The sequence below is a fragment of the Xenopus laevis genome, chromosome 4S (assembly GCF_017654675.1).
Source record: "Xenopus laevis strain J_2021 chromosome 4S, Xenopus_laevis_v10.1, whole genome shotgun sequence".
Lineage (NCBI taxonomy): Eukaryota > Metazoa > Chordata > Amphibia > Anura > Pipidae > Xenopus > Xenopus laevis.
Window position 1 is genome coordinate 41061916 of NC_054378.1, and position 23654 is coordinate 41085569.

The 23654-nt window shown below is 38.5% G+C and overlaps 1 protein-coding gene across 1 annotated transcript; it reads right to left on the reverse strand.

The window, feature by feature from the left end:
• Nucleotides 1–419: 419 nt before the first annotated feature.
• Nucleotides 420–21763, reverse strand: LOC108715412 (sulfotransferase 2B1). The gene is made up of 6 exons (XM_018260511.2): nt 21328–21763; nt 7849–8057; nt 5020–5146; nt 3681–3775; nt 2873–3053; nt 420–796 (listed from the first exon to the last, which is right to left on the reverse strand). The coding sequence occupies exons 1-6, from the start codon at nt 21464–21466 to the stop codon at nt 681–683; spliced, it is 867 nt and encodes a 288-aa protein (XP_018116000.1). The 5' UTR covers nt 21467–21763; the 3' UTR covers nt 420–680.
• Nucleotides 21764–23654: the final 1891 nt, after the last annotated feature.

A 23654-nucleotide genomic window follows, 5' to 3' on the forward strand; every position in this document is an offset into this window, starting at 1 on the left:
CCTTATGCAACAAAGAGCAGGAGTCAATCTAAACCCATCTGACCCCATCTCCTGCCTAAATAAGTTGGGTTGCCATTGGTGCCTTAGTATAAGTCATTCTAACCGGAACATGTATTTTTAAGGAATGTTTATATCGACTAGTTCTGATACCAAAGCAAATGAATTCACATTTTCTTTTTTTATTATAATTTTTTATCTCTGCAAACACATTTATATGATTTTACATTTTGATATAAGGCAATACAGGTATGGGATCCGGTATCCAGAAAGCACAGAATTATGGAAAGGCAGTCTCCCATAGACTCCATTTTATCAAAATAATCCATTTTTAAAATAATAAAAAATAGCTTGTAATTGATCCAGCTTTTTGGGTTTATTTAATATTTACATGATTTTCTAATAGACTTAAGATATGAAGACCCAAATTACAGAAATATCTGTTATCCTGAAACCCCCAGGCCCCCAGCATTCTGGATAACAGGTCTGATACCTGTTATCATAACTATAGGTATGTTATGGCTTTTTTATTGTTGGCATAAAATGCATTAAGCCAACACAAAATTCTTCCACTTGCCCACTTGTGCCACAACCCCTTGCTCTCTTGTTCTGGCAAATGATTTGTCGCCAAATCAATATCCTAAGTGGAATTACAGACTTCTGGAAAAAAGCATTATTAGCATTTATTTTAAGGTCCAAATAAACTGGAGATCACAGTCTGACATCTTCCCTTGAAAAACCTTATCAAACATTTTGTTCTGCTCTTCAGTGAAATGTTGTTGCCAGTCTCCCACAACACCTGTAACAGAGAATATTACAGTAATGTTTCCACAAAGCATCCTTCAAAACATAAATTGTATGGCAGGGGTTGTTCACCTTCCATACATTTAAAGGGGTTGTTCACCTTCTTATCAGTTCAGTTGTTTTCAGATTTTTCACCAGAAATACAGACTTTTTTCAATTACTTTCCATTTTTTATTTTTTACTGTTAACGAACACAGGAATTCTGCTCATTGAAACTAATGTATCAATTTAGAATAAAGTCGGCGACCCCACCTCCCAAAGCTGCTTCAGCTTTAAATAAATTAACTATAAACTAATAATAAATAAGAATAGCTACTAAATAAATAATAGAAACACATTTGCAAACAGAAATTAGAAAGTAATTGAAAAAAGTATTTATTTCTGCTAAACTATCTGAAACCATCTGAATTGAAAGGTGAACAACCCCTTTAACCTAGTTTGTAACAAATCTATATAAGATACATCTGATCTCTCATTAGCTCTCTATGGAAAGAAAATATAGGGTTATACACCAGGTTTGCTCAGCTTTAGTAGGGTAGTAATTCATAGTAACAATCAGCAGATAGCATATTTAGTCTAAGAACAAGCATTTAATTGTGGCTTTTGTGTTATTTAGCTTTTTATTGAGCAGCTCTCCAGTTTGCAATATCAGCAGCCTGGTTGTTAGGTCTAAATTACTCTGCCAACCATGCATTGATTTGAATAAGAGACTGGAATATGAATAGGAGAGGGCCTGAATAGAAAGATAAGTACTAAAAGTAGCAATAGCAAATATATTTGTAGCCTTACAGAGCATTTGTTTTTAGATGGTTTTAGTGAACCCCATTGAAAAGTTGAAAAAAGTCAGAAGACAAATAAGGCAAATAATTCAAAAACTATAAAAAAGAAACAATGGAGGCCAAATTAAAGTGAAATTTTACTTAGAATTAGCCATTTCATAATATACTAAAAGTTAACTTAAAGAAGACCCACCCCTTCAATATCGTTTGCTGTACCTGGGCAGTCATTGTGCCTTTTCTTACATACGGTGGTTCATTTCTTAATTCACAGGCCCTCCTTTCCCCCTAAATTTGACCTGTGTTCCACTACTGTTCTTCCCTCCAGTGCTGGGCTAGGACAGCCGGGCGCCCGAGGATGCCTAGCCAACACCCACGTGCGCATGCAAACAGTTCAAGGAAACTCATATTTCTCTGCTTATGATCAGTTCCCATACCACACTGAATGCTTCAGAGCCAGCACAGGTGTTGTTATTCTTCCCTCCCTGAACATCTCAGCCATGAGCAGCACCCTTCCTGTGTCCCTACCAAAACACCTTATCTGTTATCTGCTCTCTTGTTATTCTCCCTATCATACAACCCATGATATGCCTGGATTCCTAATATTTGTAGGATACAAAGGTCAATTTCCACCATCAGAAATAGTATCCTGCTCTTTCACATTTCTGCCTGAAAAGCTCAGATTGGACCAGCTTGCTTCTTCTGTACTCCACTGAGCCCTGTTGTCAACAACTGCTCTCCAGCCTGGTGTCCCTGCTATAACCCCTTCCTTATCTGTTACCTGCTCTCTTCTGGTTTATATTCAAAGTCTGCCCTCCATATCCAAACAGCTTCATTAACTGGTTGCCTCCCTGGCAGTACAATTCATGAAATGGAAAAAATATCTATACCAGAACGTCCATTGTTACACTACAAGATAGCTGCAGGACAGCAAGCAAGTAGTTAGCAGGTAAATTCTCTCTCTCATAGCCCTATAGTGTTGCCCATAAACTGGTGACTTAAAGGATATCAGCAATATGGTGGTTGAAAGGAGAGGCTGTGTCCATGCTGGATTTTGCTTGAGGATGCTAATGTTACTATCAGTATTTGATGTGAATTGAAACATAAGTCTGATGCTAATGCCAATTTAATGGCAGTAAGGAAAGGTAGTCAAACTTGACTCCCAGTGATACTGTGGGTTTAGTGAAAGATCTAGATAACCCCATATTGGATATGAGTATGAGTGTACTTACACTGAGGGTATCTCACAAAACTAGCAGTCAGCAATAGTAATCAAGCTTTTAGACATAATCTACCTTTTCTCATAAATTTGCTCTGGGTATGGTCCATAATCTCACTAGGAATAAGGGTGTAATTCACCATGGAATTTTGACTCATGACAGCAAACTTGCAGTGCAGCTCAACCTTGTCTACTTCCTTGGAGTACATGGGAGTTCCCAGGAAATGACACAGCTTCTTAATGGATCTTCTCAAGTCCTGCATAAAGAAGAAAATAAAATGAGTAGTGAAGCAGAAACGTAGAAAGTCTTGGAAAAGCTTTAAAAATGTTTTGTTTTACATTACACCCCACGCAGTAGAAATCTCTTAAAGACCTTATTATGAGATAAGCAGGGGGTGGTGCAGATAAACTCCTGGGCCACATTTTCTGTATAAAAAATAATAGTTTCTAGTGTTGAGGAAAACATGTAATCCTGAAGAAAATAAACCTTTTTGCTCAAGTATTTATGGAATGAAATGAATACACAGAAAAGCAGGCTGGGCAGGATTGTCTTTCCACTTTGGGTCTGTAAGATTATGGACTATATAGGAGGCAATTGAGCACCATTAAGTAAATTTATCAACATTTACTCATAGTAATGGTTTATTCTTGATAATAAATGTCATAGAACATTTATTTTTTCTGTGTGCACTCTTTTTCATATGCTTGGCTAAAGTCACAAGTTATAACATATCTGAGTTCCCAGAGAGATGGAAACTGATAGGGAGTATAAGGATCCATCTGCACATACCATATCTGTTTAATGCATGCAAAAATATCTGGAAAAAAATATAAGGGCAAAACATTACATGAATGTTACAGCAAACACATAACTACCACCATACCTTCTGCATGTCTTCATATGTTATGTAGAAGAAATCCAGGGTCTGGCTGATGCTGTGCCAGCCCTTCACATGTTCAAACCAAGAGCCATAATATACTGTGGGGCAAATCAGAGAAAATCAAAGCTACTTCATATACCACATACTGCACAAGTTTATACTACTTGCAAAAAATTACAAAAGCTATACCCTATGTAGTAAATTGTATGCATACATATATGAAAACTCTAGAAACTCCCATGTTTTTGTTACATTTTTATGTCTTCTTTTAGGGATGCACCAAATCCACAATTTTAGGATTCAGCTGAATAACAAATCCACCACAAAAGATTTGTCCAAATCCCAAAACAACTCCAAACCTCAAATGAATAATCTGAGGCTTTATAAATGCATGTTTTTATTATTAATTATTAATAATACTAATGATAGCAACCCAAGTTTGCAAATGCAAATTGGCAAAGTCACAGAAAAAATGTCAGCAATCTACAATCTAAAGTCTGGATCCTGCAAAACAAAAGCTTGGATTTGCCTGTATCCCAAGCTGAATCTGGGATTTGTTGCATCCCTAGTCTCTGTATTGTACTGCCATTACATTACATTTTTGCATGTATGACAAGTAAGGCATATCTTCCAGCTGAATAAGTTAAAGGGGCTGTCATTTTTAGAGAGAATGTATTCAAAAGATTTGAGAAGTAAGAAAGGTTTGAGAAATTGAGAATCATTCCAGATAAATAAGTTAAAGGTTTTTATAGAGAAAAGGTATTCAAAATGTATTCAAAAGAAATTGAGAATTATAGATCACTATATCTAATGTAGTACCATTTCCCACCTGCTTTCAATGCCATATTCTTCCACGGATAGCATGAGAACACAATGCAAATCGGCACAAAAACATTGATGTTTTTGATGAAAAACTTTTCAATAAAGCATCTCTAAGAAATGACATACATTTAAAACATTTTAATTGAAGCTCTGCCAAATATATCTGGTCTTGGGCAAAACTGAAATGAGAAAAACTGACCCTAACACAGCCAGCCCAAATCCCTCCAGCCTCCCTGTGACTCAGATCCACAGCTTATGTCATAAAGGTGTTGTCACCAAGCACCACCACCAGCAAAACAAATCCCTCCAGTAGATCTTCTTGTAATCAAAACTCACCCAACCCTGAGATCCATGGATTGTGGGCAAACCTGAACACCACATGAATATTAGTGAGTTTTAAGAAACAAAAATAGTAGCAGTTTGTTATTGTAATAACAAAAATAACAGAAAGACCAGGAAGAGCTTGTGACTGTGTTTATGTTTTCTGCCTTAGTACAACATTAACATTTGTATCTCTAACCTTTTCCCTCTAGAAACTGATCCAGGAATTCTGGAAAGGGTTGAGGGTTTGGTAGGAATCTGGCCATCTTATGGAAGAAGTAGTAGGAAACAGCCACATCTTTGGGATTCCTTGCAACATAAATTACCTGAATGAAAGCAGAGAACAAATATTGGAGAATCTCCTGCATTGCAATCACTGATGAATTCTTAAAGACCATTAACATTTCTAACATAACCAGGATCTCATGAAGGTAAGGTGCTGATTGTGTCAGCATGATTGGAGCTATGAAGTGTTTTTAAAACCTTCCAGGGAGATCCTTCATGAAATCTTTGCTGATTTTGATAAACAGATTATGCTGATTGGAGCAACCAATTCCAGGGTATTTATTCCAGAAAGATCTTGGTTACAAGTCATTCTGAATTGAGAAAGCCATTCAGATGACTAGAGAAACATCTTCAAGAAAACACAGCAAGTCCAGTTGATTTGACCTTGATTTGACTTAGTAATACAAAATTCTACAACTAGTATAGATATTGGTATGTATATATATATATATATATATATATATATATATATATATATATATATATATATATATATATATATAGTCCTGCAGTGTGACAGCACTCCAAGGAATTACAAACAAAAAGAAGTTGATGCAAAGGAGGTTTTATTAAATCCGACGTTTCAGCTCCATCTTGGAGCTTTCATCAGGGAAAGAAACAGAACATAGTGTCCAGGGGAGAGTTTTAAAACCGCCGTTTTGGCGCCAAAAGCTGTTGCTAGGCAACCAAAATAACAACATAGGTATGTGCGGGGAAAATGTAGCTCAATGTTCCCCATTATAGACCTATTCCTGAATCGCATTGTGCCCACTTTCCCAAGTTCATACATCCGCCTGTTCTTTAGTGCAGCATTCTGACACAGAAACAGCGCTACTGAGTGGGCGTGTCCAACGCCCCGTCCATGGTACTGTAGAGGTGGGCGGTTACTATGACCCGAGGTCTAGTGGGCGGAACGGCCGGTGCTCTGTTTTCATACACGCCCCCCATTGCCTAGCGCAAAGCACCTAGCAACGCTAGGAGTTTTCCTGTCTGCGTAATCTGCAGACAGGTTGCGCCGCCTCTCTGTCCAGCACCTGTAAGCTAGACGCTAAGCGTTGCTAGGTGCTTTGCGCTAGGCAATGGGGGGCGTGTATGAAAACAGAGCACCGGCCGTTCCGCCCACTAGACCTCGGGTCATAGTAACCGCCCACCTCTACAGTACCATGGACGGGGCATTGGACACGCCCACTCAGTAGCGCTGTTTCTGTGTCAGAATGCTGCACTAAAGAACAGGCGGATGTATGAACTTGGGAAAGTGGGCACAATGCGATTCAGGAATAGGTCTATAATGGGGAACATTGAGCTACATTTTCCCCGCACATACCTATGTTGTTATTTTGGTTGCCTAGCAACAGCTTTTGGCGCCAAAACGGCGGTTTTAAAACTCTCCCCTGGACACTATGTTCTGTTTCTTTCCCTGATGAAAGCTCCAAGATGGAGCTGAAACGTCGGATTTAATAAAACCTCCTTTGCATCAACTTCTTTTTGTTTGTAATTCCTTGGAGTGCTGTCACACTGCAGGACTATACATTGATTTTTTCGACTAGCACCCAGGTTAAGTTTTTGGCTGAAGGTGTGCGTCCATACGAACTGTATATATATATATATATATATATATATACTGTAGTATGAGTATATATGAGAGTGTGGGTTGGAGGGGTTGGCGTTCGTGTGCGTGTATGTATGTATTTACACTAGACTTCAAACAAAACTTAACAGCTGTTATATTCTCTGACAGTTTCTCTTTAAGCTGTATTTGATTTAATTTTTGCTTCTCTTCAGCATGAAATTTAAAATGTGTTATTTAGTTGTTGGAGAGCATAGTTCCCAGCAACTAGAAAGCAATATTCTTTTCAAGTTAAGTGTATTTTGTAGTTAATGTCACTATATGGCAGCAAACCCTATAATTGACAATAGATGGGAATGCCAGTGGAAAGTTTCTAGGATTGGAAGACCCAAAGTTACAGAATATTAACATGGCAGTTGGTATAGAGGAAGAGCTTTTTTGATGACTACCATGACTACGAATGCACTGAATACACTTTCAGCCAAATAGAAAATCCACCAAGAAAGATTTTGCTAAATCTCGAACCAAATCCAAACCATAATTTGCATGTGCAAATAAGCAAAAACCAAGTAAAAAAATATAGCGACTAAAATAAAGTTACAAAAATAAAATTCAATGCTGTTGTCACATGGTCTAAACCCAAGTAATTTTACTTGTCCAAATTTTTTAGCAGGGCAAAACTATAGTGCGTAAAAAATAAAACTGCCACCTTCTGTTGTTGATTGATTTTAAAGCTCCAGATTTTGTTCAGCTCAGGTTAGAAAACTGAGCTGTAAGCAGCTGGGAATTGTACATGTTCCAAAAAAGTACAGAACATGGGGGAAATACACTGCTGGAAAGCACCTTCAATAGCCTCTAGCAGCTCTTCCATGGGTGGCAGAAAGCCACACATTAAATAACCAGGTAAACAAAAACAGTAACAGAACAGAAATTACACTCCCAGAGATGGCAACTATAGTACTATAATAGCGTCCGCTTGGGTTCCTGCGGCACACTTCCAAAAAATGTGGTGAATGTGCACAGCGATTCAACATAGGGAAATATTTACTGTTTGTGTGCAATATTTAAAAAAAGGGAATGCCTTCGAATTACTGGAGTCCAGGCAACGGGGTCCAAAATCAAGGGAAATCCATAGGAGCTGACAGGTTTGCATGTCTGAACTTTATGGAAACTTACTTTTGCTTTAGACTTTTGCAATGCCGGTGCAAGCACATCACTGGGAAGGTGGGTGGTAATGATTCTGGGGCCGTTCCCTTCTATAATTAAATCTTTAAAGTATATATGCTCAAGCCAGGGTGTACGCCTCCAGTTAGGAACAGTTATAGCAATTTCTTCATCCCCTCCACTGTAAATCAAAGTCAAAATCTCCTGCATCCAGGTGGTGCCTAAAATATACAAAGACAAATGCTACAGTAAGCATCATGATAAAATATGAATAACTATATGCACCTGCTCATGAAAATTATGTTTTAGTTGCCTTTTAAAAAGGAGAAGGAAAGGTTAAAACTAAGTAAGCTTTATCAGAAAGGACCCCCTGCAAAAAAAATTTCAGGGCCCCCTCTGCACAAGATAGTGGGAGAATTTCATGTATCATATCCCCAGGACTCATAGAAGGATGGCACAGTAGCAATTCCATGTATAAATATCCCAGTACTATAGAAGGATGGCACAGTAGCAATTTCACATATAAATACCCCAGAACTATAGAAGGATGGTAAAGTGTCAATTTCACATTTACATACCCCAGAACTATAGAAAGATGACACAGTTGCAATTTTACATATAAATACCCCAGAATTATAGAAGGATTGCAAAGTGCCAATTTCAAATACTAATACCCCAGAACTATAGAAGGATGGCATAGTCTCAATTTCACTTATAAACACCCCAGAACTATAGAAGGATGGTAAAGTGTCAATTTCACATATAAATACCCCAGAACTGCAAAAGGATAGCAAAGTTTAAATTTCACATATATATTCCCCAGAACTATAGAAGGATGGAAACGTGTCAATTTCACATATAAATACCCCAGAACTATAGAAGGATGGTAGTGTCAATTTCACATATAAATACCCCAGAACTATAGAAGGGTACCAAAGTGTCAATTTCCCATATGTCTCTGTAAAGGCTATGAGCAAACTTATGAGCTGTTACTGCAGAAGTTAGACCATGCCCAATAGAAACAGCTAAGCATCTATTTTAGCTCTTCTTCTAAACCTCTTCCTATAAACCTCATTGTTCTGAAAAAAAGCCACTGATGCAATTTCATTTATAATGCCCATAAAACACTTGAATGAATGCAATTTCATGTATACCCCCAGAACTCATATCAAGATAGCACGGTAGCAATTCTATGTATAAATACCCCCAGAACTTATATCAAGATGACACTGTGGAGGATGCATACATAATAACCTCAGCACATATATTAAAATAAATATCACATTTTCAATGGGTTAAAAATTAGAAAGGTTAATGACAGCAATGAAATAGTTCAAGAAAAGTCCAAGTCCTTACCAGGTATCTCCCTGTGCTGAGACGGAAGGAGGGGGTGGCATTGAGCCACCAATTTGCCTTTTACCAAGTCCTTAACCCATACAGAGCCAGTGTGGGCGCGAAATTCAAATTAGTCAGTGCAGCGAGTCTATCACTGCTTGGCGCTTCTGCTGTTCTTGTTCCTGCCCCCGCTCTTCCCCCTCCTCTCCCCCCCCCCTTGCTCTATCCGATGCAGCCTGGAGTCCTGGACACTGGAAGTTCAAAAGCAGGAGACTCTCTGACTGAAGATGTGATCGGTGCCAGACCACCATCATCAATAACTGTGTGCGCTCTTAAATAAAAAAAAATGTGTGCGGTACAAAACATTTACCTTGCTTCCCACGCTGCACACAGTGATTGATGATGATAGTCTGGCACCGATCTTCAGTCAGAGAGTCTCCTGCTGTTGAACTTCCAGTGTGGGGTTAGGAAGTGGTACAAAAACTCACAGCTTGTAGTAGCTACCTTCATGTTTCGGGGCCCCGGGGGGCACAGGTCCGATTGGACGAAATTGGCCTAAGTCCGTTCCCTGCCTGTTGCGCATATTACTGAGGAAGCAGGCCCTGCCAGGCCCCCGCGACTACGGGGTCTGCTCCCATGGTAGTTACGCCACTGCACCAGTAAATCCTCAAAGTAATGCTGCTCAGAATCCTCAAAAGAAACACTGCATTTCTTTCCTTCTATTGTGTACACATGGGCTTCTGTGTCAGACTTCCTGTTTTTAGCATAAACCTCCAGGGCAGGGCTTGAACATGCTCAGTTTGCTCCTCTCCCTCCTCATCTCCCTGATGTAATATAATCCCAGAGCTATGAGCGAGCAGGGAGAGACTCAGGCAGGAAGTGATGTCACACCAAGCTAATATGACAGCTGCTATTCTAAACAAACAGAGACAGTGTCTAGAGCTGTTTATTCTGGTATGGTAACACATTCTACAGAATAAATACAGTGTTATAGCTTGCACTATTGTGGCTAATATATTGGCAATAAACTCTTTCTGTAGCTTTCCTTCATTTTTAATGGGTTTTTGTAAATGGTATACACAGCGTCATACTAAGGGCCCACTGGAGAACCTGACCTCTAGGGCATTATAAGGTTACCCTTTGCTGCACATGAATGATTTATAATGTATATATAGCCAGTTTGTTGAGGTGAAAATTATCCCATATAGTTTTATTGGAATGAAGTCTGAGCTATAAGCTAGGACGCAAGGATTCTGGGAAGGATGAGTGATGGTATTAATTAATTTATGAACACCTATTTGTTTTGGAATTTTCAGTTTGGGATTTTAATAACTATTTAGTTGTTAAGGTACAATTTACCCTAGCAACCAGGCAGTGGTTTTAATGTGAAACTGGAACATGAATAGGAGAAGACAATCAAAAAAAACAATAAAGTAACAATAAAATTATAGTTTCACAGAGGAATCGTTTTTTTTAACTGTCGGGGTCTGTTCTGTCATGTAAATTAGAAATAATTACCAATTAGCCATGTATTCAGAGCATTACATTTTATATTGAGTATATTGTAAGTATGTAACTGACAGTAGTCCAAAGCATGCACTGCAAATCAACACAGTAGGGGGCACATTTACTATTGGTCGAATATCGAGGGTTAATTAACCCGAATTTACAGCATTTACTTTGATCGAATGATCGAAAGAAAAATTGTTCCATCGAACGATTAAATCCTTTGAATCGAACAATTTTAATCCATCGATCGAACGATTTTTTCTTCGATCATAAATTACTTAGAAAGCCTATGGGGACCTTCCCCATAGGCTAACATTGGTGCTCGGTAGGTTTTAGGCGGTGAAGTAGGTAGTCAAAGTTTTTTTTAAAGAGACAGTACTTCGACTATCGAATGGTCGAATAGTCGAACGATTTTTAGTTCGAATCGTTTGATTCAAAGTCGTAGTCGAAGGTCAAAGTAGCCAATTCGATTGTCAAAGTAGCCAAAAAAAAACTTTAAAAATAGAATTTTTTTTTTATTCTAATCCTTCTCACTAGAGCTAAGTAAATGTGCCCCTAGAACATGGGGAGCTACCAGAGGCATGTTTGGAGGCACGAATCTTCACTGCTAAAAAATGGTCTACTAAAACAGCATGTACTATTTATATAAAATCTTTCATAATGCATTTACTGCTTCTATTCTAATTTTCAGAAAAGAAAGTGTACCAGTGGCAGCCACATCACAAACAGGCACTCTATCAAAAATGCAATTTGTCCTCTTTAAGGTATGAGATTTCTCTAAAAGGAGGGAGTTCTTTCTGAAGGTATATTTTTTAGACAAAATGAACATGTTTTATTTGGATTGTTTTAAGATACAGTAACCTTGTGCATGACTATGCTGTCAATCACATACAGAAACACACGAATGGACCTGCCTGTGGGTATGTTTGGGGAAAAACTCTGCTCTTTTGTGTCATTTACTGCTGTATAAACATTGAATAGTATGGTATTTTAGGGGAATACCTGTTTGACCATAAAACTATATGTATGTTTACGCTTGGATTACATAGGCAGGAATTTTTTATCTACCCTGTTCTTATTTTTTTTAATAAAAAAAATACGAGGCAGATAAAATAAGATTAGCTTGTTTTATTCTTTTGCAAATTTGCTTGTTACCTGAGCTTCAGTCTGCTGCTCTGTTCACTGTAAACATAGGGATGACAGAATTCTACGGTTGCCATCTGGTCAGTTAAAATTATGCTTAATGCCAATGAAATAAATAGCAAAGAAATATAAAAAAAATATTGGAAGGCCTCTGGTTCCTAAAAGTTAGCCAGGGTAAATGTTACTGCTATGTTTTTAAATATCCATGCCCAGACCTAATTGGAGCTGACCAAATTTTGACTAACAAACAGGGGTCTGAGCACTAAAAGTCTCAAGACCCGCTATAGTACAACTGCTCCAACATCACTGATTCAAGGCATTTTGAACACTCACTCTGGTAGTGATGCAACTCAAACTCTAAAAATTTGTGTCAAAACACTAGCACATTTTTGCATCCGTTATGCAATAGTGGCAGGTGCATCTTGAGTACAGCTACAATTACTCTGCATTATGTGTTTAAAAAAACATGGTGATTTTAGTAAGTAAGGTTGAAAAACGACATACGTCCACCAAGTTCAACCTTTTAACTTTTTTTTAACCTGCCTAACTGCCAGTTGATCCAGAGGAAGGAAAAAAATTCATCTGAAGCCTCTCCAATTTGCCTCAGAGGAGGTAAACAATTCCTTCCTGACTCCAAAATGGCAATCGGACTAGTCCCTGGATCAACTTGTACTATGAGCTATCTCCCATAACCCTGTATTCCCTCACTTGCTAAAAAGCCATCCAACCCCTTCTTAAAGCTATCTAATGTATCAGCCTGTACAACTGATTCATGGAGAGAATTCCACATCTTCACAGCTCTCACTGTAAAAAACCCCTTCTGAATATTTAGGTGAAACTTCTTTTCTTCACAAAACCTTGTGTCAGCTGAAAAGACCTACTGATAAATAAAGAATTATAAATATTATTATATGATCCCCTTCTTGCTTTTAAACAGGTGACCAGTATATGCTACCTGGTAATTGGTTGCTATTGGTTACTGCACAGGCAAATTTTGTGTCTTTTATGACATAGACTCACTAATTACATTATAGTAAGTTGGCTAATGTAGTGCTGATAAGCAAGATTCTCAATCTTAGTCTAGCCTCTTTGGCAAGCTATGTTGCAAACTAAGTGTTTCCTTCCCTTTTTGATAAAATAAATGAGAAGTATTGCTTTACCGTTATTGGCTAAAGAAATATACAACACATTTCATTTGCTGCGGTTTCTGACTTTTAGAACTAAGCAGCTATCTGATTAGAGTACTTTGGTAAAGCAAATCTGACCGATAATTTCTGTACTACCAAATCCTATATAATATTTTTATGAGGTTAATGATTAATGATGGTTAATGATCTTTAAGGGATTTAGAAAGGGGGGGGTGACATCAGGAGGTTTGTTCACCTGGGACCCACTTGCTGGATGGAGTGAATGGGGCTAGAGAGCCTTAGATAGAAACCCATAGTAGGAAAAGAAGATTGGACTACCTAATATTAGGCTAGAGCATGTAATGTAGAACCACTGTGAACATATTATGCAGGTTGTACTGTGAATAGTACTCTGGACAATTGCTAGTGAGCATTTTATCAACAATAAAATTGCAAGATTAGCTCTTGCATGCTGACAGCTTCTCTCTATGGGGCAAATTCACTAAGATTCGTAGTTGCGCCAGGCGTAACTTTGCCGCACTTCGCCAGGCGTAGTTTCGCCAGCGCTTCGCAAATTCACTAAAATCCGAAGTTGCGCTCTGGGGTAGCGTAAGGTTGCGAAGTTGCGCTAGCGTTGATTCGCTAAGCGAAGCGAAGTTACTCTAGCGATGGTTAATTTGCATACGGCGCCAAATTCAAATTTCAATGGAGGAATACATATCAGCACTACAAATGCCTAGAAAACCTTCAAAACATCAAATAAAAATTTTATTTTGCCCTACACATGTTCCCACTGTATAGGTTAGTTGCCATGAGTCAGGAAATGTAGGGGGGAAGGAGGGGAGCCCCAAAAAAATTTGCGATCTTTTTCAGCCTATCACCCATAATGTAGAAAACACGCCAGCTTTTTTTTGGACTTAGAAAAAATTTTGACTTTTTTTGAAGCAATCCCTATCTACTCTATTGCGCTTCGCCTGGTCTGAGGTGGCGAAGGAAGTCTAGCGTAAAAGGTAGCGTTCAGTACACTGCGCGCGTTAGTGAATTTGCGTAGTTACGTCCGTAGCGATAATTCGCCAGGCGTAAGGGTGCAAAGTAACACTAGCGAATCTACGCCAGCGTTCGTTATTGAATTTGCGCAGTAACGAAAATGCCAAACGCTAGCGAAGTAACGCTAGCGTTCGGCGCTTCGGCGCTTATTGAATTTGCCCCTATGAGTTATTTCATCTTGATGGAGGCCATTTCTTTTGACTGCATTTCCATGTTGGATGACCGCTCGGGGCAAATTCACTAAGCGCCGAAGCGCCGAACGCTAGCGTTACTTCGCTAGCGTTTGTCATTTTCGTTACTGCGCAAATTCACTAACGAAGTGTTACTTCGCACCCTTACGCCTGGCGAAGTTTCGCTAGCGACGTAACTACGCAAATTCACTAACGCGCGCAGTGTACTGAACGCTACCTTTTACGCTAGACTTCCTTCGCCACCTCAGACCTGGCGAAGCACAATAGAGTAGATAGGGATTGTTTCAAAAAAAGTCAAAATTTTTTCTAAGTCCCAAAAAACGCTGGCATGTTTTCTACATTATGGGTGATAGGCTGAAAAAGATCGAAAAATTTTTGGGGGCTCCCCTCCTTCCCCCCTACATTTCCTGACTCATGGCAACTTTCCTAGGCAGTGGGCACATGTGTAGGGCAAAATAAAAATTTTATTTGCTGATTTGAAGGTTTTCTAGGCATTTGTAGTGCTGATATGTATTCCTCCCTTGAAATTTGAATTTGGCACCGTATGCAAATTAGCCTTCGCTAGCGTAACTTCGCTTTACTTAGCGAATCAACGCTAGCGCAACTTCGCAACCTTACGCTACCCCTGAGCGCAACTTCGGATTTTAGTGAATTTGCGAAGCGCTGGCGAAACTACGCCTGGCGAAGTGCGGCAAAGTGCGGCGAAGTTACGCCTGGCGCAACTACGAATCTTAGTGAATTTGCCCCCTAGTGTGCACCAGAACTTAATCATCTAAACTGCTCATTATGATACCTAACAAACAATCATACCATTGAACAAAATAGGATAATAAATATTATTTTTAATTAATATATAACAATATGAGCAGTGGATGACATGATAACCAGACAATAAAGCTCATCTAAATTACTGTGTGATTATCAGTCCATGAAGTAGGAACACTAAACAGCATTAAAGAAAACTGAAAACCATATTTCGACTGCAGGTCAATGTACAGTACGTAATAAACCAGAAAGCTTTGGAACCAGGCCTACTTTTCTGTACTGCATGCCAGTTTAAAATAAGCTGTCTATATTATTCTTTCTTGCCACAATCTTTAGGATCCTTTTTATACCGTGCCAATTGCTTAGAAAGTCTTGGAGTGACTGATACGAATGATAAATGATCTCTGCAAAATGTTGCAAAATATGTAGGTTCAATATAAACGATGAATTAAGAGGAAGATTATAATAATAGTATAAGACAATAATTATAACAATGACACACCCCACGAGAAACAGGCCCTGTCTGAACAGGTTTAGAATTTTGCAATTTGTTTGGCTTTACTATTTGATTTATCTCATTATAGTGCTAGTGTGTTAGGCAGGCTTCATTGAAATGGTGGGTCATCAGGGATGGAGGAAGATTTGTACGAAGGAAGCAGTTTTTGGCAAAAGTTTGTTTTGATCCCCATTGAGAACATAAAGTTGCTAAGGTTACAGTGTACAGCACAAATGTGAGGATTTTGCCACTGCATCATTCCAGCTCACACAAAACACCCATTAGTTTCCACATAGACCTCAAAAATGTCAGCATTTCAGTTTTTCCAAATCGTTTTGTGTGACATATCAGTCCCTACTCTACAGGTGGCGTGTTTTTACTGGTAACCTTCCTCATTGATTGGTACAATGATTTTATTTCCTCTTTGTAAAATACACTTGTTTATACAGAATGCAATGTGGCTGGTTCTTATTTTGGAAAGAAACAAGGAAATATAGCCTTGGGTTTATTTTTAACATTATAGGCTACTTTTGTTTTATCGTGTCTGATGCCAAATATGGTCTGGATTAAGGACAGATCTTGTTTCTGAGCAGCAGTATATAGGATATACTGTATAAAGTGCAGTACAAATTAGATGGTCAACTCAGGTGCTACAGAGGAGCTAATTTGGTTAATAAGAACGTACTTGAATAATTTTAACAGAGCAACAAAACCATCTGGAATGCAATATTTAGGCTTTATGTCAAAGTAGCAGCAGCTGCTGTCATGTTTGGGGAACAAGGGGCCCAACTAGGCTGAATACTGAAGATGAAGAAGAAGATGTGGCTGTACAGAAAAGTGCAATTAGGGCATGTCTACTGTTCTGTCTAATAAACAGTACTTGTGCCCTAAATCCAAAGTATTATACTATATAATTGGCTGCATTTATCCAGGTTGCATTGTAACGTAAGTTTAATCTGGATAACTGAACAGCCACTGTGTTGTTTTTATTAAACTCCATATTGTTTCACCCCAATATATATATATATATATATATATATATATATATATATATATATATATATATATATATATATATATATATATATATATATATATATATATATATATATATATATATATATATATATACTGTATTAGCACTTTATATCATGAGAAAAAATTATTCTATAAAAACACAAATCTGTGAATTATGAAGTTACACTATAAGTACAAGAGAGCTAAAGGTACATACAGTCATATGAAAAAAAATTGGGAACCCCAAATTCTTTGGAGTTTTGTTTATCATTGGCTGAGCTTTCAAAGTAGCAACTTCCTTTTAATATATAACTTTATTATTTTTCTTGTGTCTTTTTGTAAAACTGGTTGAACTGGAACGACCAGAACTATCAAGTTGTAGCTGGCACTTGGCTGTGTGTATCTGCCTTAAATTAAACCTTTTTTTAAACAGTTTTTATAATATTTCTGAAAGGGTTGGGGGTACAGAAAATAAAGGGGAAGGAAGCTTTAATATGATGCGGTCAGTGATATTTTAATTTTGGTAACAGCAGGACAAGATGCGACCCTGAGATTCTGATTCTTTTCCCCATAGAATGCTGTCTTTGCAGAGATTCTCTAAGTGCTAAGCAAGATGGCAACGGAATACCTAGTATAAAACCTTATATTCTTTACAAAGGCTTGTTAAAAATGGTTGCAAAAGTGCTCATAGGTTGTACACAATACTTTTTTGCAGTATTTTGTTCCTCTTTATGTTTTAAGTGCTCATTTAAGTAACAAGCAGAGTGATATCAGAATAATATCAGAGTAATGTTTTTTTTTATTTTGCTAAGGAGAGTCTAAGGGGGTTATTTACTAAAATTCAAATTTATCTCATATTTTATTTAAAAAAAACAATGACCAAACTCCCATGCCTGATTTTAGCTTATCTATTAATAAAAAAAACTTGATTAAAATTGAGTGAAACCCCGCATTGCTCAAATTTTTTTCTGGCCTTTTCCCCAGTTGCTTAAATCGAAAAAGTCAGATTTTCTGGCGAAAACCCCCAAAGACTCAAATAACTTCAACTTGAGATTGGTGCCTCTTCCATTGACTTATACAGGACCTTGACAGGTCTGAGATGGCAGATTTTCGGATTCAGTCTTTTTGCAGCATTATATATATATAAATATATTCAGTGTTGTTAGTGGAGTACCGCAGGGCTCTGTACTTGGTCCTTTGCTTTTCAACTTGTTTATTAATGACCTGGAGGTGGGCACTGAAAGTACTGTTTCTATTCTTGCAGATGATACTAAATTGTGCAGAACTATAGGTTCCATGCAGGATGCTGCCACTTTGCAGAGTGATTTGTCTAAGTTGGGAAACTGGGCAGCAAAATGGAAAATGAGGTTCAATGTTGATAAATGCAAGGTTATGCACTTTGGCAAAAATAATATAAATGCAAGTTATACACTAAATGGCAGTGTGTTTGGAGTTTCCTTAAATGAGAAGGATCTAGGGGTCTTTGTCTAATTCTGGGCAGTGTCATTCTGTGGCTACTAAAGCAAATAAAGTTCTGTCTTGCATAAAAAAGGGCATTAACTCAAGGGAGTATGCAGTGCAGTTTTGGACTCCAGTCTTTAAGAGGGATATAAATGAGCTGGAGAGAGTGCAGAGACGTGCAACTAAACTGGTTAGAGGGATGGAAGACTAAAATTATGAGGGTAGACTGTCACGGTTGGGGTTGTTTTCTCTGGAAAAAAGGCACTTGTGAGGGGACATGATTACACTTTACAAGTACATTAGAGGACATTATAGACAAATAGCAGGGGACCTTTTTACCCATAAAGTGGATCACCGTACCAGACGCCACCCCTTTAGACTAGAAGAAAAGAACTTTCATTTGAAGCAACGTAGGGGGTTCTTCACAGTCAGGACAGTGAGGTTGTGGAATGCACTGCCGGGTGATGTTGTGATGGCTGATTCAGTTAATGCCTTTAAGAATGGCTTGGATGATTTTTTGGACAGACTTAATATCAAAGGCTATTGTGATACTAAAATCTGTAGTTAGTATAGGTATGGGTATATAGAATTTATGTGTAAGTAGGGAGGGGTGTGTGTATGGATGGTGGGTTTTCATTTGGAAGGGTTGAACTTGATGGACTTTGTGTTTTTTTAACCCAATTTAACTATGTAACTATATATATATGCAGTATAAAAAAGCTTGAAAAATTTGAGTTTTTTTTCTTTCATGAAAAATTGTAGCGCCACAAACAGTTGATGGATGAATGCAATTTATGCAAACCTCATCTACTATTATATTGTATTACTTTGAAACTGCAGTAAAAAGGCAGCTACTCTTTTTTGCAAGGGGGGGCAAATTATATCTGCCTTCTGCTTTCTATATATAAGATCTCCCATAAATGACATAGCTACCATATACCTTGTGTTTTATATGGAAGTAGACCAGTAAACATGGGTTAATGTTAAATAACGCAGTCATTAGACCTGATTTCCAGCAATGTGGATGAACGGAACTTTTCCTATAATTTTGATAATAAGAGAGTGCTGTGCATGTTTTTTTCAAAATAGTCTGGGCTTTGTCCATGTCATGTCAAAAATTACTTGGTAGTTAATCATTTAGCCTATGGGCCCATCAGTTAGTAGCTTTTAAAGAAGAACCAAACCATTAATTATAAAAACCCCTACCCTACATAGACCTCAATCCCTGTTCCCCCCCAGCCAAGTTGTTACCCCCGGTAAATGCCCCTACCACATTACTTACCCCTCGGTGTAGATTCTGTGCAGCAGAGGTCACAGGCGCCATCTTCTTCTCTTCAGTAATCTTCGGGAGGAGAGCATGCGCAGTTGGAGCTTTCCGAAGATTACCGAAGAGAAGATGTTGTCTGTGAACTCTGCACAGAATCTGCACCAAGTGGTAAGTAAAGAGGTAGGGGCTTTTACCAGGGGTAACACCTAGGCTGGGGGGAGCAGGCAAGGGGGTCTATGTAGTGTAGGGGGTACTAGATTTTTTAATTATGGGTTTGGTTCTCCTTTAAGTCAGTCCATGTATGGGACAGGTTTCAGATTGTAGTGCATTTTTACACAAAAATCCACCTTGTGTGCTCAGGCTTGTGTATTACAACTTTTGCCAATGCTTATAATATGGGACTGAATCAGCTGTTTCTCCGCCAGTGGAAAATCGCTGGTGAAGAAACTGTTAATGTAACATTAGACTTAAACTACCCAAACAAAAAAATTCCCCTCCGCCCCTTGCCAAAATATCAGTCTAATCTGCCTTACGTGTACCCCAAAATCATGTGCTTTCCTATTTGACCAATGAGAATGTGCAGTTCCATACTATCAACAACTCTTCAGCCAAGTGTGGCAAAGGCCAAAATGTGTATCTAGGATTTTTTCAAAGGTGTTGAGCTTCAATCTGCCAACAAATTCTACCAATATCACAGGCCTCCTAACAAATCAATGTGATTGCACTATTCCATAATAATACAGACCTACTCAGTAGAGCACTGTTGCAAAGGGGAAAACATATATAGTACCTAGGTTTTAAAAGGTTCTGAGGTTAGTTATGATAGCAATTTGCCTCTAATGAGGCCCATCGCTAGTTATGACCACTAACATTGCATTCAATAGAATTGAAGAACAATCCCAGCAGTGCAAATGTTTTGCAATGTACAGTATTTTGAAAAATTAAGACATGTTGCTGTAGTTCAAAGGTTTGTACTGGACCCCTCCTTATTGCTCCCAAATATGTATGTGCCCAGTGAGCATCCTTATTTATTTCCCCCTTAAGCAGCATTGTGAGCAGGTCTCTTCATTTTATTTGTAGCCATAAATATTTCAATATTATTGGTCACCCAGATGCCAGGGATAGGGTATAGTCACAACCCCTGAAGCTATATCCCTGACTGTAGACTTATATGAATAAGAATCCTTGCATCTCTCTGTCTTGAAACATATTTAATTTCTACAGAAGTACACTTGTCTGTTAGCTTGGGGCAGGAGGGGCATGCACAGATTGCCCTCTTTTTCTCACTAATTAAACCATGCTTATCGCATAAAATAGGGATACCGACTCTCTCCCTCAGCTCCACCTCTGGATTTTTCCTTGGCATTTTTCTGTTCAGAATATGGCCATTCATAATAGTTGAAGGATATATTTCTGGTGTGTATACTGCTTGTGGGATATATTACTTATAGAGAAGTGGGAAATTACATTTTAGCATGTCTGTAATTTCCTCTATGTGGTATATTTGTCTCACAATCAGTATGCAATAGCCTTCAGTAGTATATAAAAAAGAAGCCGCAAGTAATAACCTGCAGCATGTCTTAAACGCTGTAATTACTCCATCAGTGTATTTGCACCAGAGGCAATATATAATTATATCTAGCAGTAGCAGATCCACGGTACTAGACTATCCACTAGGATAGACAGGCACAAAATTGGCCCTGAGGCAGTAACTAATAGCAACTAATAAGATGTCTGATTTTAAACAGCTGACCAGTAAATGCAATAGTTGCTATAAATGACTAGACCTGTAGCAAATTTTACATGTCTTGTTATATAACCCCTATATGTTTTATAAGCTATATTTCATGGATTGTACAAGAGTTGATGCCCTGTTTATTACCCATGGCCCCTCAAATGTTGCTGGACTACATCTCCAAGAGTTCTGCCACATACTGTACATTCATGCTGGAATTTGTAATCTAGCATCATCTGGGGACTCAAGTTTAATACTCTCCCCCATGTGAAATCTTTTCCATTTACAAAAATATAGGATATGTTGGCATCCCCTCCCTTCTGATTCATTCATTGTGTGTGCTTCCTTTGCACCCATATAAAGGCGTATTTCCTATCCAGATGAAAACAGTACTGTACCTGATTTGGGATAAGTCACAATGACAATATCCTCTTCTTTGAACTGAAAGTCCTGAGCATACTGCAAGGACTGCTGGGTGTGTAAGTGTCCAGGCAACAAGATCCCTGCAATACTTTCTGTGACATCCATTCTGTCCATCAGTTCTCACTGCTTCCCGTGGCACGTCACAGTGGGAACACCAGTTTAGTTCCTTCACAGGTGCGAATGGCAGTCAGGTTATCCCACAATTCTGCTCTACAAGTTCTTACAGTGACTGTGATCACAATCTAACCTGCAAGTTAGTACAGGAAACTTGGAGGGGAAGCACCCATTTCCTCTGGTTACTAACGCCTGCAAGTGTAAGCAGCCTGAAAAGGGGCTCTTACAAACCTCACACTTAAACCATATAATCTCCTCCCATCATGCCCTTGGCTTGAAAGTGGGAGTGATTATTGCCCCCCCCCCATTTAGTTTTTACAAGTGCAAAATTTCTTATCTTTAGAATTAAAGAGGAAGTTCAGAATTAACTTTTTTACATACAAAACACATTCTTCAGTTTTCTTCAGTTTCTTCATATTTGCTAGCAATTCTTAGCAAATTAACTAGGTTTTGTTTTCATTGGCATGTGCTTTCAGTCTAGAACAGGATTTTCTGTAAGGTAAGGTAAATTTTAGCTGCAGCCCCTAGAGGGAAAACCCACCCACCCAGTGGCATAAAGTTATATAACATTAAAATAACATTTCCAGGTCCCCAACTTGTGTTAAATACCCTAAAGGCTGAGTTTGGTCCTCTGCAGTTTATTTCTGTCCATTGCGTTGAGGAGCCACAAGCAATGAGAGTTAGTGCTAAAGTTTGCTTGTGCTTTTCTAACCCCATATTTTAGTATGGACAAGGACAGTTCAGTATTGTATCACAGAACGTCTTTGGGTTAGGATGTGACATGTAGCCAGGGCAGGAACTAGGGATAGGCAGAAGAGGCACCTGTCTAGGGTCTAAAGCTTGGGGGGCACTGGGCAGGTACCTGCCTGCCTCTAGTCTTTCTCTAGATTTCTTGCTGCCACTGGCTCTCTTCAACTCTGCTCTCTTCCCCTTTGATGTAACTACGTGCATGGGCGCACACTGGAGGGGTAATATGACTGGCCAAGTTGTCTAGAGCACCCGTTTGGCTTGGCCCGCCTCTGCATGTAGTATTTATGTTCCACTCTCTCAACATTATCCTGAACACACCTGTAAGTACACAAATGCAGAAAGATCAATGTCAAGATAGGAACAAGAATATGCACACACCCAGCTGGTTGATGAAAACAAAATAAAAGCGCAGATTCTGAACTCATATTTTTCATCTGTCTACACAAATGAGGAACCAGTAAGTGAAGGTTTCCTTCTTAACAGTCCCAATTCTAGTAATACAACTAATGATGCATGGTTCACACATGAAGAAATTCAAAAGAGACTAGAACATGTTAAGATTAACAAAGGTCCAGGGCCAGATGGTATCCATCCCAGGGTAATTAGCGAGCTTAGCTCTGTGATTGCCAAACCTCTTAACTTAATTTTTCAGGATTCATTGAGATATAGGCCAGTTAGTCTGACGTCAGTGGTAGGAAAGCTTTTCGAAGGGTTAATAAAGGATAAGATACTGGACTTCATAGCAAATCATAATACTATGAGTTTGTGCCAGCATGGTTTTATGCGTAATAGATCTTGCCAGACTAACTTAATTTCTTTTTATGAGAATGTAAGTAGAGACCTCGATTCTGGGATGGCAGTGGATGTGATTTACTTAGACTTTGCTAAAGCATTAGATACAGTGCCACACAAAAGGTTATTGGTTAAATTAAGGAATGTTGGCCTGGAACATAGTATTTGTACCTGGATAGAGAACTGGCTAAAAGATTGGTGGTAAATGGAACATTTTCTAATTGGACCAGTGTTGTTAGTGGAGTACCGCAGGGCTCTGTACTAGGTCCCTTGCTTTTCAACTTGTTTATTAATGACCTGGAGGTGGGCATTGAAAGTACTGTTTCTATTTTTGCAGATGATACTAAATTGTGCAGAACTATAGGTTCCATGCAGGATGCTGCCACTTTGCAGAGTGATTTGTCTAAACTGGAAAACTGGGCAGCAAACTGGAAAATGAGGTTCAATGTTGATAAATGCAAGGTTATGCACGTTGGCAAAAATAATATAAATGCAAGTTATACACTAAATGGCAGTGTGTTGGGAGTTTCCTTAAATGAGAAGGATCTAGGGGTCTTTGTAGATAACACGTTGTCTAATTCTGGGCAGTGTCATTCTGTGGCTACTAAAGCAAATAAAGTTCTGTCTTGCATAAAAAAGGGCATTA

Coding starts and splice junctions, on each gene's coding strand:
- LOC108715412 (XM_018260511.2), bottom strand. CDS start 21,466: ATGGACAGAATGGATGTCACAGAAAGTATTGCAGGGATCTTGTTGCCT. Junction 8,058..21,327: donor TGTGACTTATCCCAAATCAG/GTACAGTACTGT, acceptor TGTATATTTTAG/GCACCACCTGGATGCAGGAG. Junction 5,147..7,848: donor TGCAAAAGTCTAAAGCAAAA/GTAAGTTTCCAT, acceptor GCTTTCATTCAG/GTAATTTATGTTGCAAGGAA.